This window comes from Phoca vitulina, unplaced genomic scaffold (assembly GCF_004348235.1).
Source record: "Phoca vitulina isolate PV1807 unplaced genomic scaffold, GSC_HSeal_1.0 scaffold3, whole genome shotgun sequence".
Classification (NCBI taxonomy): domain Eukaryota; kingdom Metazoa; phylum Chordata; class Mammalia; order Carnivora; family Phocidae; genus Phoca; species Phoca vitulina.
The window spans coordinates 47324750-47342536 of NW_022589706.1; the positions used below are offsets into that span (position 1 = coordinate 47324750).

The window sequence follows — 17787 nt, forward strand, 5'->3', positions numbered from 1 at the left end:
GGACCTTGAATCTCATTCATATATTCCTCATTCATATTCTAGGGCACTATGATTTTTGAGTTCCTCATAGATAGGTTTAGGTTCTACAAAAAATGATCTATTATTGTTTACTGAAAATTCTCAAGCATACTTCTCAAGAGAAATGTATTCATGTTGAAAATCACACTTTCTTTGGGATATAGGAATGGAGTGATTATACCACACAAATGAAGGCATACCTTGCAAAGTTCCCATTTCACATTCTGTCAGGATACTAACCACTCTATGATTAAAGGGAATATGAGACACTAACTTATTTCTTATTTTATGTCTTACATACCATTTTTAATGTCCATATTCTAAAAGACAAAGAAAAAAAGAATACCTTTGAAATAACAGCTTCCAAAATAGTATAGTACATATGAATTGATAAGTTTTTCATTAATGAACTCTTCAGATCATTTTAGAATTAGCAATAGGAAGACTTAAACACTTCCAAATACTCAAAGATGAATTGTAGACTTTTCAACATTGAGTTAAATTTTAATTGACTTAGAATTTTGATATAAAAACACATTTCATAAAGTATGACATATGAAGACCATCTCCCTGTTTTCAATAAATTTTGTTCTAATGCAAGAGTAGGTAATATCCTATTAATTTTTAAACTATTTCGTGAATATGACTATTGGATTTCTCCATTAGAGTAGGTCCACTTAATATCTTCTATAATATCTCCTACTTGAGGTTCCACAAGTATTATAAAAAGGGATTTGGGAGCAGTTCATTGTTGTATTTTACATAGCAAGCCTTCAATTGGAATTTAATATATTCTCTATATATTGTAGGCAAGCCTTACATCTGCCTACTATGAGCACTTTAAATAGGGGTCTAGAATTATAAGGGATAATTTTATATTCTATGTCTCTCTCTTAACTCTATAAAATGGAATAGTACTTCCACATACCTCCCTGGCAGAAATGTGAAGATGAATGAAATAATCTCTGCTGTATATATGTGGAAATAAAAATTTGCTCACTTCAAATTTTAAGAAATGTTCACTTAACATAGAAAAAGAAAAATAGTTCATTGAAACATTAAGATAATGTTTTTTTTTGTTTCTGTTTTTGATTTTTAAGTAGGCGCCACACCCAGAATGGAGCCCAATGTGGGGCTTGAACTCAGGACCCTGAAATCAAGACCTAAGATCAAGACCCAACCTGAAATCAAGAGTCAGATGCTTAACTGCCTGAGCCACCCAGGTGGCCCAAGATAATGTTTCAATATAATTTGTGATCTTTTTGGTCAGAGAAAGTTGTTTTGGTTTTGTTCTTAACCTCTGCATTATGACAGAAGCTAGAGTTTTTCCCTCATATCTCTGATTAATAATATTTTTAAAAATCTCTAAAATGTGAGGTAGATTTCCTAAAAGTCACAGGATAGGTAAATGAACCTTTAATACCTCTGTTTTCAGAATATAAAACTCTGTTTCCTTTGCCACTTGAACACTTCAGAAAAAGTAGCAAGTGATAAGAAAACACTTGAAAAGCATGAAAATTAAGGAAAGAAGAAAATAGTCTGACATATGTTTGAATTTAAGAAATACAAGAAAAAGCTATTTGGGGACCATGGGATCTTTCAGATGGACTTATAATAAATATTATGTTATAAACATATTTTGGTTTTTGTAAACATAAGCACAAATGAATATTAAGAGATAAATGTTTTTAGAAATTACACACATTAATGTTTTATTTACATTAAAAAACAATCCATTCAACACTGGATATTTATAAAAATAGATTTCCTTTGAGAAGTGAAATAATAATTAGAATCTCAAGACAGTTATGATGGCATAAAGTCAAAGATCGCCAATAAAAAATACCTCTGCTAAAAATGTAGGCAAACTTGGCTACCTAAAATCTAGGCCTCTAGGTTTCATTCATAAATATTGCAGAAATATTTTCTATTATTGGATAGATTGAAGTCAAAGAAGAAAGAATATTTGAAACATTAACATTATATATAACTGTACAGATTCCACACAAAGTGGGCAACTAGAGTGATGAAAAATAATTTGAGATCAAAGGTGGCAACATCTAATTACCAATGTCATCTTATAAATAGTACACCATACACTTGAGAAAGAATGGAGCATGGTTTTCTGGTGAGAGACATAACACAGCAAAACTCACAACTCTGGAGAATTGAAGAAGCTTTAATATAGTTGAACTGCAGGATCAAAGATCTCAATCAGTGGTTTCAAAATTATGCTTTTCAGACCCTGAGATTTCCACAAGGTATGTCAAGGTACTTTTAAAAGCCAGTATATTTACAGTGGGCAATTTTAATTACATTGTAATGTAATGCATTGCATTACATTAAGGTCAAAGCCAACCATACATGAATGGTCTTTCTAGAAATGAAAAATAATGAGATTTTAAAATCTCAAAATGTCTAACAACCTTTGCTTTATAATTGTAAATATGTCTGTTCACAAATGCTGATGATAGAATGTTCCATTGGAAAATATTTTTGTGGTAATTGACTCATACTGATATGAATATGCATGAAATTAGATGACAAGATTTCAGGTCAAGATTTTTCAGTATTTCAATATTTTCAGTATTTCAGTACTGACTGTACTAGGAAAATTATTCTTCTCAGCCCTTAATTTCCACTATAAAACGTTGTTTTCCATCAATGCTTTAATCTAAACAGATAGTATTTTTAACTGAAACCTTGTAGTGACTTGACATTCCATTACGAGACAGAATTTCAGAAAACATAACAATAAAAACATCTTAAGCTTCCATTCTTTCTCAGTAATAATTTTAGATAACTCTCTTACAGTTTATGTAAAATCAATTAAAATTTCTTTCTTCTGCTTTATTTTGTTTTGTTTTACTAAGAATGCATTAAAGAAATTCTGGATCTTCCATAAATTTTTCCACGAAAACTGTTAGCATTTTATTAGGCATCTAACCACATTTGTGGTTAAATCATTCATTCATTCATTCATTCATTCAGTGTGTGTGTGTGTGCACATGTGCACACACACACACAAATACACTCACTGCCTCCACAATTACTAATGTTATTTGAATAAAAATATTAGAAAAACATTTCTGTTATCAGGTTTTCTGATGTGTTCTTTGTGAAGGAAGAATTCTGCCTTTCCACTTTTCCTCTTTTATTTATTTCATAAACTCCCTGGAACCAACTGTATAGTGGAAAAAGATACTGTTTTTATTTTATTTTATTTATTTATTTTTTATTGTTACGTTAGTCACCATACAGTACCTCATTAGTTTTTGACGTAGTGTTTCATGATGCATTATTTGCATATAAAAGATACTATTTTTAAAATCAAGCATTTAAAATCTAGCTAAAGATTGTTTTTGCCAATGCTTTCTAAGTCATGTCTTCATAAATTTTTATACTCTCGTTAAGGTTATATTTGAGATTTACTTCAAGGTAGGCCTGGATGTCGATCTTTTTTGCCAAGGTGTAAATTCTGCTTATTCTACATCAGCGATGATATATCTCTTATAACAACTATACTCAAGACTCAGTAGCGTGAACAGTTCAGCAACTATTTTTTTGTTTGTTTGGTTTTTAGCTTTTCGTAGAGTGGTTAAAAAAAATCACAATGTAAAGCTATTTATGTTATACTTTAGCCATTGCCAGATTTCAGGTTCTTTTGGTTTGTTACCAAAACCCCATGCTCATAAAAGAATTCTCAGAGTAAGTTAAATCATGTGAAACAGATCTGTGCTTCCATATTAACTTCAAACTTTTTTCAAGTACAAAAATTTCAAAAGACTGAAAAAAAAATCTCTGAGTTTTATCAATCTGCTTGTTACTTTCTCTCGTTCTCATAAGATCACTGGTATCCATTCCACCATTTCTCATATGCACACATGTGTGCGCACATATTCACAGCAGTTTTTTTAATCAACAAAAATTAATTTACACCTAGAGAATGCAAGTTACAATTTAAAGTACCCCAAGGAAACCCTATACTTCTCTAAAATGCATTTCAGAATCTCTCTTCCTGGCAAATTTTGACTACAGATCACAGCTCAATACAATTGTGCAGGGATTTAGACTCTTAAATCTGGGCAGAAATTATCTAGATTATTTCACTTTTTACAAGATAGCTCATTATTGTGTAGGAGTCCCTCTAAATCTGTAGATAGAGGTCTTTGGTCTTTCCTCCTAGCCTAGAGTTTTATAGCTATAACCCAGATATATATTTAGGATTTGCATTTCTAAGTAATTAAGACTATCGCATTTGGACACTGATCCCCAAAATGTGCATACTTTTTACTTCACTAGTATCAAGTTAGAAATATCACTTTTAATATCTAACATCTGGACTATAATTCAAACTTAAAATATTAAATAAACCATTTAAAATTACATATGGTTCTATTCTCCAGTGCCACATGTATACACAATGATTACAAAAAAATAGAAGATCCCAGTTAAGTTATGGTCATTCCATGGTTCTGGGAGAGAGAAATGGTGATTTCACCTTGAAGCAGGATTTCAGCAAGAATTAGCATTCCACTTCCATATATGATATGGTTTTAATCTTAATGGAACAACAAACACAGCAACATGTTAAATGTAAAACAGATGCTCCAATCTTACAACTTCTGGTTTAAATCAGGACCACAGTAAAAGCTCTGGAAGAGAAGTATGAATGCTTGACATAAGGATGATGTGCTATGTGTATATTTTATTTGAAATTATCTGTTATCCAATGACTTGTTCAGATTCCCCTTTGGAAATCAGTTTCAATCTACTCTTCTTTTAGGCACAACTGGTGCACTAACTGTTAAAATGTACACAAATGGAGAAAAATAAAAAAGGAATGCTGACAATAATACATATAGGTGGGACATTACATAGGAGTGAAAGCGGGAGGGGAACACTAACCATATTAGGCTTGGATGGGCAACAGCGCACAGGGAAGAAGCCCTTCCACAGCCACACTCGCAGCAACTGAAAAGCAAACAAGAGAGCCCAAGATAAGGAAGACATCCCACTCCCTCAATATAGCATAAAGACACTATGAATTTAGACAGGTGTCTGTTTTGCTTTTCAAAAGCAAAATCCCTAAATGCATTACAATTAAGTTTCTTCCACAATGCCTTTCAAATTAAAAAGCATTTTATGGACTTAAGAAATACAGAGCTATATTAAATAGTTATCTTTATTTTACTTAAAATGCTTATTCAGTAGGAAATAGAATGAGCTAATGCATTTGATTATGCAATTAATATAGACATACAAATAAAGATGTAAGCCCATTTAAATATATCTTTCCTCCGAAATTCCTGCAAAATTTATATTCAGAAGACGTGCTAAATTGTTCTTTAAATACATGTTTGCATAGAGCCTACAAATTAGGAGGGAGAACAATGTCCTGCTGATTTGACCCACTGATTTTGTATGCCTGTGCCAGCGGCATTATTTATCACAACCTACTGAAAATGTTACACTTACATGACTTCTCCAATCACCAATGGAAAACTACCAATTTAAATTTACGTATTCAGACTTAAAAAATGCATCTCCAAATATATATTTGTATTGCTATTATATTTAAAAAGCAAGCTATATACAATACATGCACTTTTCTGGATATTACAACACTTAGGATTCTTTCAAATTTTCCACATATTCATAAAAAATCCAGAAAATACCAAGTAAATTGCTTACTAAAATGCACTTTATCATTAGAAACCACATAAACTGATGGCAGAATATAACATAGAAGTTATTTGGTGCTTCAATGCATTCACTTGCTAGTATATTTTATGAATATTGTTTCTAGTGATTTCAAGAGAACTGCAAAATGAGCTCAGCAATGATACATAAACCAGCAGGCCTAGGGTTTTGTCTAAAATCTGTCTATTTTGAACTGGAATTATTTGAAATGTATCTACTCTATTTTATAACAAATAAGGAGAGGAAAGTGTAATATAAACATACCACAAATTTGGAAATGCTAACAAACGTAGACAAGTATTTCCAAATCGAATTCCAAAAATTCCAAAGGGTCTTTTTCAAAGGAAAAGTAGGGAATATTCAACATATATAGAGAGAGAATATATATATATATATATTTTTAACTGATGATGTTTTAATTTTTAGGACTACTTATCTGGGAATTTGGCTGTCACTAAAGTGGAATCCTAGTAAATATAAACGGCCACTGTGACATTTATTTCCTATTTGACTATTTATTATAATCTATTTTTAAGGAGCGCCTGGGTGGCTCAGTCGGTTGAGCGTCTGCCTTCGGCTCAGGTCATGATCCCAGGGTCCTGGGATCTAGCCCCACGTCCAGGGAGCCTGCTTCTCCCTCCCTCTGCCTGCTTCCCCCCCGCTTGTGCTCCTCTCTCTCTCTCTCTCTCTCAAATAAATAAATAAAATCTTTTAAATATGCCTTAAAATTATTTCACTGTAGAGATAATGTAGGTATATCAAAATATTAAAATACTTAAAGAGTAGTTAAAACATCTGTGAAATACTTTGGCAGATCTTACTATATTTCTTTATAATTATATTTATTTCCTTAATGTCTTAAACACATACTGATCTCTTATATAAATACACTTTCCTGTTTCTGTTTGTATCAGCACTCAGATTAGGGGTTGCCCAACTACAGTCCTTGGACCAAATCTACCCTACCACTTATTTTTGTAAATAGGGTATTGTTGGAACACAGCCATACTCATTACTTGTGTGTGGCTTGTTTAGTGCTGTTATGACACAGTTGAGTAGTTATGACAGACAATGTAAGGCCCTAAAACATTTACTATCTGCCCTTAAAGAACGTTTGCCTTCCTCTTTTCTTAGACTATTAGTTCCCTAAGATGAGGATGTTCTTTGATCTTTTCTTTTTCTTCACAGCTTAAACGAAATGAATGGCATCCATAAGTAGTCAGCGTTTTACTGTAATTGGTATTAACTATGGCACAATTATCTCATTTTACTGATAGTTATTAATGTGGAAAGTTTGCATATATGTGTTAATTTCAAACAGCACAGTTCCAACTCAGTAAATAATTAATAAATAATAATTGTTGACAAAAGTATCTGATTACTTTTCAATGATTAAAAAAACAAAGGGTGATGAGATCTCCTATTAAAGTACAAACTAGTTCTAGTTGTAAACTATACACAGTTTATAAACTCACGTAGAGTTGTGTTTAGGCAGGCTTGGCATTACCTAGCAGGATTTAATATTCAGCCAGTGTCCTGAGACAAAAGCCACACTAATGATCCTAAAAATAATGTTGTTTCAGTCATCCTAATTTGAAAATTTATAATAAGGTTTTTGTCCTACAACTTAACACACACACACACACACACACACATACACATGCTATTCACTGTAACACTCAATCCACAAATTTTAGTCTGGAAGAACTTAAATCACCTTACCTATCACTAGAATTTTAATTTAAAGTTTTAATAAACTTTAATCAAAAATATGAAATCATGTAAAATCAAGCCCTTGTACTTCTATATTCTTATGAGTCATTGCTTTAGATTTTGCACTGAGAGTGTCTGACTTGTTTTAAGATGGCACAAATAAATTAGCTTGGGTAAATTAGTTAATCTCTTCGTATTTCAGTTGACAGCTATAAAATAGGAATAATAACAGATCCTATCTCGACAGTTTTGTGAAAATGAAGTGAGAGAATATATATATTCACTTAGATCAGGATCTGGCATATCACACATTTTGGGAGAAAAGTGGTAGCTTAGTCTTAGTAATACCATAATCAAAGTGATGGACTAGATTCGTATTATCTCAGAGGAATTGTTTTTTTCATGATCCATATAATATTATCATACCACGTATTTGCATTTATAATATAACTAAATAGCTGATTATATTCAGACCGACGCATATAAATACAGAAGGGTCAATGTAATTTTTTGAAGAATCAATTCCATAAAATATTTTTTTCTGAGGATTTAGTAGTGATCCCAGCATTCTATGCATTATTAAGAAGATTAGAACTGAAGTTCCTTTACTAGGACTATCGAAAGTGTAAGAGCAACCCCCCAAATAAATCTTTTAAAATAAACTCTGAGGATGCTGTCCCAGGAACACCTCAGCACCAGATGGTATACATGCTCTTTCCTTAATCAATAAATACTTGAAGTACAGGTTGAAAATGCTTACAGGCCTCGGAGATAATTTAGAAACAGAAACCAAAATGTGCTAGAAATAGCGGCCCATCTAACTTGTGTGGGTGAAGGCTCCGCACAGGCCACAGCTGCGCCCTCCCGTCTGCAGCACCTGGAAGGCTGCAGTAACTTCATGCAGCCACCGCAAGATCATCATTAGCCAAGTTTAAAATAGTTTAGCTCTTCCAGGCTTATAATAAAAAAAAAACAAAAAAACAAAAAAAAAACTGTGCATCTTTGTTTCAACAAGATATTTCGATTTGTCCTTCAGAAGATTAAAATATGATAACAGAAGCTTGCCAGACCAAAAAAGATTCAAATAAAATTACTTTAGCCAGGACTTAACACACAGTTGATCAATATATGCATGAAGTGTGTCAATGTAAGTAAGATAACCTCCCTCCTACCAAAGTAAGGTGATTATAACTCTAGGGAAGAAATTCTCCCAGACACTAGATCAGAGAACCAAGACTACAGGCTATGGATAAATGATTTAAATTCTTAAACAAGAGATCATACAGCAGATAAGAAAAACACTAAGATCCTAATAGATAAATGAGAGAAACGCAGGAAGAGTAAGTTCACAAAACAAGTACTTCAATTAGGTAACAAATATTTTCAGTTTATTGGTAAAAAAAAATTAAAAAGGGGAAGAAAAAAAGGCTCTGTAGTTTACCCCTTTTAAATAAAACAACAATAACACCAACTGAGGGTACTCAGTACTAGAGAAAACACAGTGGCTCTTAGGCCACTGAAAAGTGGCACCAAGCCTTTAGAACACAATCCTATAAAACCTATTAAAGAGCAATAAAAAAGTCCTCACCTTTTGACACCATTGTGAAGCCAAAGAATTAAGATCATGGGGTTTATAGTCAAACTAGGAGCAGTCCTGGATGCATCCATTACTATATGGATCATTTGGGTAAACCAGTCATTGATGTGAATGAGATAATAATAGAAACTATTCCACATAATGCAGTTTGGAAGAATGAGTTTCATAATACACGTGAAGCTCTTTGCACTGTCCCAGGCTCACAGTGAGCACTTTAGAAGTTTTAAAACTAATATTATTATAATAATCTGGTCTTAGGGCAAAGAGGGAGGTGCAGAAAATATGCATGAAGTTGGCCATACTAAAAGAACTAAATAATGAATAAATATTTTGAAGTAAACAAAATACATTTGTGGAGTCTATGATGCAATGAAAATCAATGATATATATATATATTAATCAGTGTGCAAAGAAGTAACATGATGACAAAAGTGTTTTTTTAAGAGCTATTGTTGGAGTGTTACATTAATTAGCATTATGGGGCAATTTTAATTTTCCCTGATTTCAATTTTTTGTGGTTATTTCTGCAGAAATCTTTTGCAAATACTGAGCAAGGGATAAAAAGCATAATTATAATGTACGTGGCTCCCAAACTCTACTCTTCAGTCCCCATGCTTCTGGCACAAAGGCATCAAATTATTCCACCCTAAAGAGAAGGTAATGCAAAATGGTTATAAAAAACTTTTTATTTTATTTTTTGATTGTGTCTTTGAGTAACTCTGAGGGAATACTACATCTACCATACATGTTGGGATTTATATGTGCAATTCAATCACTATTTCCAAGTCACAGTCTAGACAAATTAGAATAGGATATCATTATATGCAGTAATTTTTCAAGCTTCTTTTCTAGTTCTCTGTCCTCACTATAGGACTTCTTATCCCTCACCAACAATTATAGGTGCCTCCTATAGGTGCCTCCTTATTACCCCCTAAGATGCTTTACCAACAATGGTCATACCTAAGCACAAGTCCCTGGTGGATGGATTTTGAAACATCAGTGGATCTCAGTCTTACCTAATCAAATTCCAAGCTTGTCACTCTCATATCTTGCTGTGAAATAATGAGAAATATATATATATATATATATATATATATATATATATATATAGAGAGAGAGAGAGAGAGAGAGAGAGAGAGAGAGAGAGAGAACCTACTTCCCAGTTCCTGACACAGAACTCCTAAAACGCTTGTATATATGGGTGCTAGGAGAATCTTTGCTCCAACACTTACTCTTTGACCCCAGTTCCTGGCACAAAGAGCTCCTAAAACTCTTGTAATTTCTTAAGTGATAACAGCACTAGGAGCATCTCTTGTTCTAATACTTGATCTTTCACCCTGGTTCTTGACCCAAAGCTTCTGGGATTTCCTGGGTGATAGGAATGTCTTTTGTACTAATGAGGTGATTCCTGGTGGTCTCCTGGAGGAGGCTGGTCACCAGAAACACATAGGTTATGAGTAGAAGTAGGGAATTTTCAGTCATACCCCTCATTCTCCCCAGAGAGGTGAAGGGCTAGAAATAGTTAATGATCAATCACGCCTACATGATGAAGCCTCTATAAAAATCCCAAGAGTCCAGAGTCCAGAGAGCTTCCAGTTTGGTGAACACATCCATGGTTCAGGAGGGTGATGCAACTCAACTCCATGGGCTAGAAGCTCTTGCAATTGAGACCTTTTCAGACCTTGCCCTATGTATCTCTTCAACTGGCTATTCATCTGTACCCTTTATTATATCCTTTATTATATAATAAACTGGTAAATGTAAGTAAGTGTTTCCCAGAGTTTTGTGACCTGTTCTAGCAAATGACTGAACTCAAGGAGGCAGGTCACGAGAACCCCTGATTGCAGGACAGAAGTTGTGTGCAACCTGGGGACTGACTACTTGTGACTGCTGTCTGAAGTAGAGGGTAGTCCTGTGGGACTGAGTCCTTAACCTGTGGGGCCAACTCCAGTTACTGTCAGAATTGAATTGGGGGCGCCTGGGTGGCTCAGTCGTTAAGCGTCTGCCTTCGGCTCAGGTCATGATCCCAGGGTCCTGGGATCGAGTCCCACATCGGGCTCCCTGCTCCACGGGAAGCCTGCTTCTCCCTCTCCTACTCCTGCTGCTTGTGTTCCTGCTCTCACTATGTCTCTCTCTGTCAAATAAATAAATAAAATCTTTAAAAAAAAAAAAAAGAATTGAATTGAATTGCAGGCCACCCAGCTGATGTCATAGAGAATTGCTTGGTGTAGAAAAACAAACAAAACAAAATAAAACCCAACTATCTGGTACCAGAAGCATTGTTAAATGTGGTAATAGTGTGAGAGTAAAGGAGAAACACAAGAAGAGTATGTCTTTCCAACACATTTTCTTTCTCCTTGTGTTTCCTGTTTCAAGCCTGAAATGTCCTATTAGTATATTCATCTTAGAGCTAAGAATTCTGGGACTCAGAGAAGAAGCAGCTTTCCCAAGATGGCGCTGAAAGCAAGCTGTGGGGGTAAGACGTGGGTACCAGTTATTGCCTTATACTGCATTGGAAGCACAATTCTTTCTACATCTTCCAGTTCCTTTCCCTCCCTCCCACTCCCCAGCCACATCCCCCTCCCCTCTATTGAAAACTTAAGATGTTGTCATGGAGAACTCTGCAATAGACCTTTCTTTCTTCCTCCTCAATAGCTTGTTACCAGGTTAAAAAAAAAAGATAAATTAATTCACAATAAATTACAAACAACACTTAAAATGCTTATATATGGCTCTAGCCTTGACTGTAGCAAAATATACCAAATTTTGTTTGAAAGTATTAAAGGATAGATGCCATAAAATTACTTAATGGCCCCAACTCTATAATTGCATGTATATGCATGCTATGAATGTATATACCTACTAATGCATGTATAAAATAGAGATCAAATCATATAAGTGACCAAGGTAAATAAATCATATACATTTCAAGGATTTCTAAAATAAAAACAAAACCCCAAACTCTACAAATCTAAGTGTGCCATGTGCAGTCATCCCTTTGCCTTAAGGATGAAGTTACAAAAGCAAACAAACCAAAAAACTGACTTTATCTTTAGAATCAGGAACTCTCCTTATTTCTTACTTTGGAAACAACCATTAGAACCTCGGAATATCACACACTACATGAAAGTAGAAAGAAAGGTTGAGATAAGTTATCTTTAGACAACATTTCAATTGATCTATTTCCCAAGCCATACTTTAATGAAGATTCACTGTATTTCTTTTCATCATTCTAATGGGCCAAAGATCATTATAAAACAGGTTCTTCTTCCATGAATGCCACAGTTAAAGGCTGATGCAGCTAGCAAATGTCATTGAACATGTTAGATTCAGTCTGCTTATTCCAGTATATATTTAGGCACTCAAAATGAATTTCCCCAAATATTAATCAACTTTTGTAAACTTTTGGCTGCAGTAGTAGACACAAACATCCTCCTTACTAGCAAATATTTACTAAGAATCTATGTGCTGTGCTCTCAGAATAAGAAATTATATAAAAACAACTTTCTACTCACATCATGCAATGATTCTAAAACTAGCTACAGATTAGAGCAACGGGTGATACTTAAGCAAACAAACAAAAACCAAAAGACAATTCCCAAGCCTCACCTTAGAACAATTAAATCAAAATAGCTTGGCTGTGGGATCCAGGTATCATTACTTCTGAATTTCCTCCAGACTGACAACCACGGATCCAATAGGTACTCAATAAATACTTGTTGGATTGAATGATGTGTTTTATAATAGTCTTAGGGGAATTTGCTTAATGAATACAAAGGGAAAGGTTTATAATTAGCATATTAATGGTCTGCATGTTAATAGAAACTTCTGAAGTGCCTAGAGGCGCTTAAAAACAATTTCTTCCCTGGTAAGTACTTTAAATAATTCTGCAATTTGTTTAAATGTTAATTTATATTATCTACAATTAAGACTGGTTTGTTAAGTAACTAAATTTCACCCTGTTCTCTATCTTTTTAAACCACAAGTTTTTTCGTTTTTTTGTTTTTCTTTCTTTCTAACATTGATCTTTACAGGTTTCTTTTAACGGCAAGTTTAATGTTTAATAACAGACTCTTGAACTTCTGTATTTCAGTACTAGCTACTTAGATTAACCAGAAGTCATAATATCTCAACCAAAATAACAAAACTATAAAATTATCTGTATTCAGCATCTCTACTTTGCCCTGTAGTTACTGGACCACAGACTTACATAAAGTTAGATGAAAGCGAAGCTCAGTTTTGCCACAGATTTGTCAGAAGAGCTTTCAAGAAGTGGATATTTTGACATAAAAGATTTTCTTTCAACTGTTACTGAGCTGGAGCAAAGCAGAACCGCATATATATTTAGTTATATACTTTTATATATTATATATATTATTTTTATATATACATATATAATGTTTGTATATAAGAAAGCTCATGCCAAAAATAGCAGAAAGGACTGGAGGTGAGGCTGGGGAGGGTCCCAGGCAGAGGCTGTGGAAATCCTTGTAGACATCTAGAGAGTCACAGACTCTAGAGAGTCACCAGACATGTCGTGTGCATTCATCCTATATGCCTTCCTTATCACACACTATCAATGAACTGATAAAATGTCTCTTCATTCTCCCGGTCCGGCTTAAATTTACCATTTCTGAAAAATATTTCTGTACTCATTAAAGAAAAGATAATCATACCCTCTATTCTATTCTTGTACCAATTTTTAAAAACACAATACTAATTGTGTTACATTGAAATGACATCTCACTATTAGAATGTCCACGCTATGAAAGTAGGAAGCATGTCAAAGACTCAAATCCCATTAAAAAAGCAAACCCTAGGGATTCCTGGGTGGCTCAGTTGGTTAAGCATCTGCCTTCGGCTCAGATTATGATCCCAGGTTCTTGGATCAAGCCCAGCATCGGGCTCCCTGCTCAGCGGGGATCCTGCTTTTCCCTCTGCCTCTGACCCCCATTTGTGCTTGTGTTCTCTCTCTCTAATAAATAAATAAAAAATAAAATCTTAAAAAAAAAAAGCAAACCCTACAGGTCACAAAGATCAGAAAAATCTGCTTTAGTGAGCTATAGCCAAAAGAGGTTACATGATACATCAAGTATTTTTTCAAAAAGTGGCTCCGATGCGATATTTTGAACAAGAAAATCACATTGTTTCAGCTTTTAATACATTGTTTAAACGTTTTTATATTATTCAAATTTAAAAACCTAAATGTCACTACTATATTATTATACACTTATATGTCTACATTTATATGTCATATGTATTTACATATACATGAAAATATGTATAAACATAATATATACATAAATATATGTAAGCTATAATTTAGATATGGTCAATAGAACACTAATGCCTTTTTACTCTGTTTGGTCTACATACTCTTACCAAGTATTTATATTTTAAAGCCAATATCCATCTTGTCAGCTCAGATGGAAAAAATGTACATTAGAGGTCATATCACCCCCAGGCATGGCTCAACTGGCCAAAGAACATGTAGGCCGAGGCTCAAGGCATAGGAATCCTTGCTTATTATTCATAGGGAGCTGTAGGACAAGTAGTTAATCAGCACTACCTAAAGATATGAAATCTCTAATATAAGGAATAAATATATTTCTTTTAGATTTTAAGTCTTTTGAAATGGAAAAGACCCCCAGAGACCAGAGGAAGTGGCAGCAGAACACGTGCTCGTGTGACGTCCTGGGCCTCCCGTCAATGACGTCCACCTTTTCAGAAGACACCTGCCCCAAATTTTGCCCCTAAAATCCTCACTTGCAAGTCATCAGGGAGCTCCGGACTTTTGAGCGCTAGCTCCCTATTCTCCTGGGTGGTACCACACAAATAAGTCACCTATCTTTCTTCACTTCAAAGGCTTGGTGTCAGTTTTTATTGGCTTGCTGTGCATCTGGTGGATGAACTCTCCTTCAGTTCAGTTATAATCTTCTGAAAACTCAACTTCCTCCTCAAATAGCAGATAGGAAATAGAACATTGTAGGCATTATATAAGTAGGACAGACTACAAACTGGTATCTGACCTCAAAAACTGGCAAATAGGTAGGTAAAAGGAAAAGTTTGTTATTGAGAACAACTACAAATGTAATTTTTTTCACCTTTATCTCAATCTCACTTCCCCCTCTTTTTTTTCTCCCACTTCTCTGACATTATAAAGACATATTGGTTCTTAAGTTATCTGATAAAATTCTTTTTAAATAATTTCTATCCTTTAACTCCCAAATCACATGGTTTCTTTCATAAACCAATAAAATTCAAAGTGATACTGATTTGAAATAGATTTATTATTTATTTATTTATTTATTTATTTATTTATTTATTTATTTATTTTGAGAGAGAGAGAAAGAGAGAGTAAGCAGAGGGGTGGACAGAGGGAGAGGATTAGAGAAACTCAAGTAGACTCTGCACTGAGTATAGGGCCCAATACCAGGCCTTGATCTCATGACTCATGAGATCATGACCTGAGCTAAAACCAAGACTTAACCAACTGAGCCACCCAGGTGCCCCTGAAATAGTTATTTATCTGATCACTTAATAAAAGAAATTCCCAGTATATTCATGGTTACACTCCTTAAAGTTTTTCCTCTTTTTAATTTTTTTTTTTTTTATGGTTGAACACTAAACTTATAAAAAGACCTGTACTAGTCTTCAGTGAATGTATAAATGAGAGACTGACTATACAAATGGACAATGGGTAGACTAAATAAAAAAAAAAAAAAAATAGAACTCTGACACCAAGCCTGCAGTCATCAGTCTAGATAGAAAGCCAAAGCATAAGCTCTGTAGCAATTGACCCAAGTGGTCAATTGGTCAGGACTTTATCAATAAATACCACCTTCCCTAATTTTTGTCCAATCGTCCAACTCAGGACCAACTAGAAGAAATCAAACATGCTCCCCTAACCAATCCCACAGGATGCTGTACTTCCAGTTAGCCCACCTCCAGCTACCCCATGCCAATAACTTCCAATCAGGGCAAAACTAAAGCCTTCCCTTCTTTTCATTATAAAGGTTTTACACTCCACTGCCTGCCTTTGGGTTTCTGCCAGATGCCAAGTGATGGTGGCTGATTCTCTTGCTATAGCAATCTCTTAATAAATAGCCTTTGCTTGTTCTCATTTGGGTGTTTTTTGTTTATTTCCACAGAAGAGATAATCTTTACTAGTTCAATAAAGGAAAATTACATAGATTCATCTTTGCAATCAACTGGCATCTTAGTTCTGTTCTGGCACAATAATAGTGTTGACATACAAAATACTGAATCATGTGTTGCTTTCTTCTACAGGATGACTCTTTCACTGAGCAAACATCAATTACCTCCATTTGTAGATGCTTAAAGTTAATACTGAGCTTTTCCCTCCCAGTCATTTCACTGCTGAAACAGGTCTCTCTTTAAAGCTTCTTTGAGAGGAGTGTGTGACTCTCATGACTAACCTGTGCTATTTTAGGCTTCAATTTACTTTGAGAGAAGTAGAGAGGAAAAAGTAAGGACAGATAAAGTTGCGGAAAAGTGATGCTAATTTTTCCAGCTTAAAAAAATATTTTAAGCATAGCTCTGATAGTAACATTTGTTTTAAGCAGCCATTTGTCTTAATGAAAGAATAATATCAATTAATCAATTATTTCATACTCAAATAATTAAAGTAATTGTGGAAGTATACTGAAATTATCAAAACACAAGAAGTAAGTTCATTTTGTGATAAACATATGAGAATAGGATTAATTATGAGATTGATTTAAAAGGAAACTAAATGTTCATTTTCACATCAAACCATTCAAATTCCATTTAAGTGTATTTTGTTTTCTATTAGTATTGGTCAGTAATATTAAGATCAAATGGGGGTGCCTGGGTGGTTCAGTCCTTGAGCGTCTGCCTTCGGCTCAGGTCATGGTCCCAGGGTCCTGGGATCGAGCCCCGCATCGGGCTCCCGGCTCAGCGGGAAGCCTGCTTCTCCCTCTCCCACTCCCCCTGCTTGTGTTCCCTCTCTCGCTGTCTTTCTCTCTGTCAAATAAATGAAATCTTTAAAAAAAAAAAAAGATCATATGTTACAGTAATTGTCGTAAGTTAAAAATTGGATATAATGGTGATAAATTTTAACTATTTTAATATGTTATATACATATATAACATAATAGTGGTTAATTATGGTTACAATTGTTTTTTATACATATAATTGTATATAGATGTGTGTACCCACAAGAGTACTTACATAAAATATTTCTAATTATGACCGTATGTGATTTCGTAGCAGAAATTAGCCTGACCAAGTATTGAAAAATATTTTAAAAGAATATTTAAACTAATATGATCCTGGTCCAAATTAGACAGATTAGAAGAATAGCTTTGATAGCCCAGAGCAGTGTAGGAAACAGAACATCTGTATACACACTTATTTAGTATATGCTGCAGGTGGAGACCTAAAACAGTTTTGGGAGAGGGTGACAAACAGTGCTGGCACTTACATACATCTGTAGAAGATATCAATTTAGATTCCCCAAAAGATAAAATTAACAATTGTATCTAATGCAAAACAAACATTACTAAAAAGTAAACAAATCTTGACACTTATAATGATGTATCTTCACTATATGAAGAACTAAGATCCCACTAGTCTAAATAGGTAAAGAGCATTTATATGTACATTATGAAACAGGTAATAGAAAACTTAATGACTATAGTTATTGCATATATATCGATAAACATTTTAGATTTCAAAAATAAAAAAGAAATGCAATTAAAAATACAGAACTA

The 17787-nt window shown here is 34.1% G+C and overlaps 1 protein-coding gene across 8 annotated transcripts in view; it reads right to left on the reverse strand.

Moving 5' to 3' along the window:
* Positions 1–17787, reverse strand: part of EPHA5 (EPH receptor A5) — a 346898-nt gene that overhangs the window by 59820 nt on the left and 269291 nt on the right. For 5 of the 8 annotated variants that reach the window (XM_032400476.1, XM_032400479.1, XM_032400481.1 and 2 more), the window contains one exon: positions 4927–4992. The exons of the other annotated variants lie outside the window; for them this stretch is intronic. In XM_032400476.1, the coding sequence (XP_032256367.1) occupies positions 4927–4992 (66 nt within the window). The remainder of the gene's footprint in view (positions 1–4926; positions 4993–17787) is intronic. 8 annotated transcript variants of the gene reach the window in all.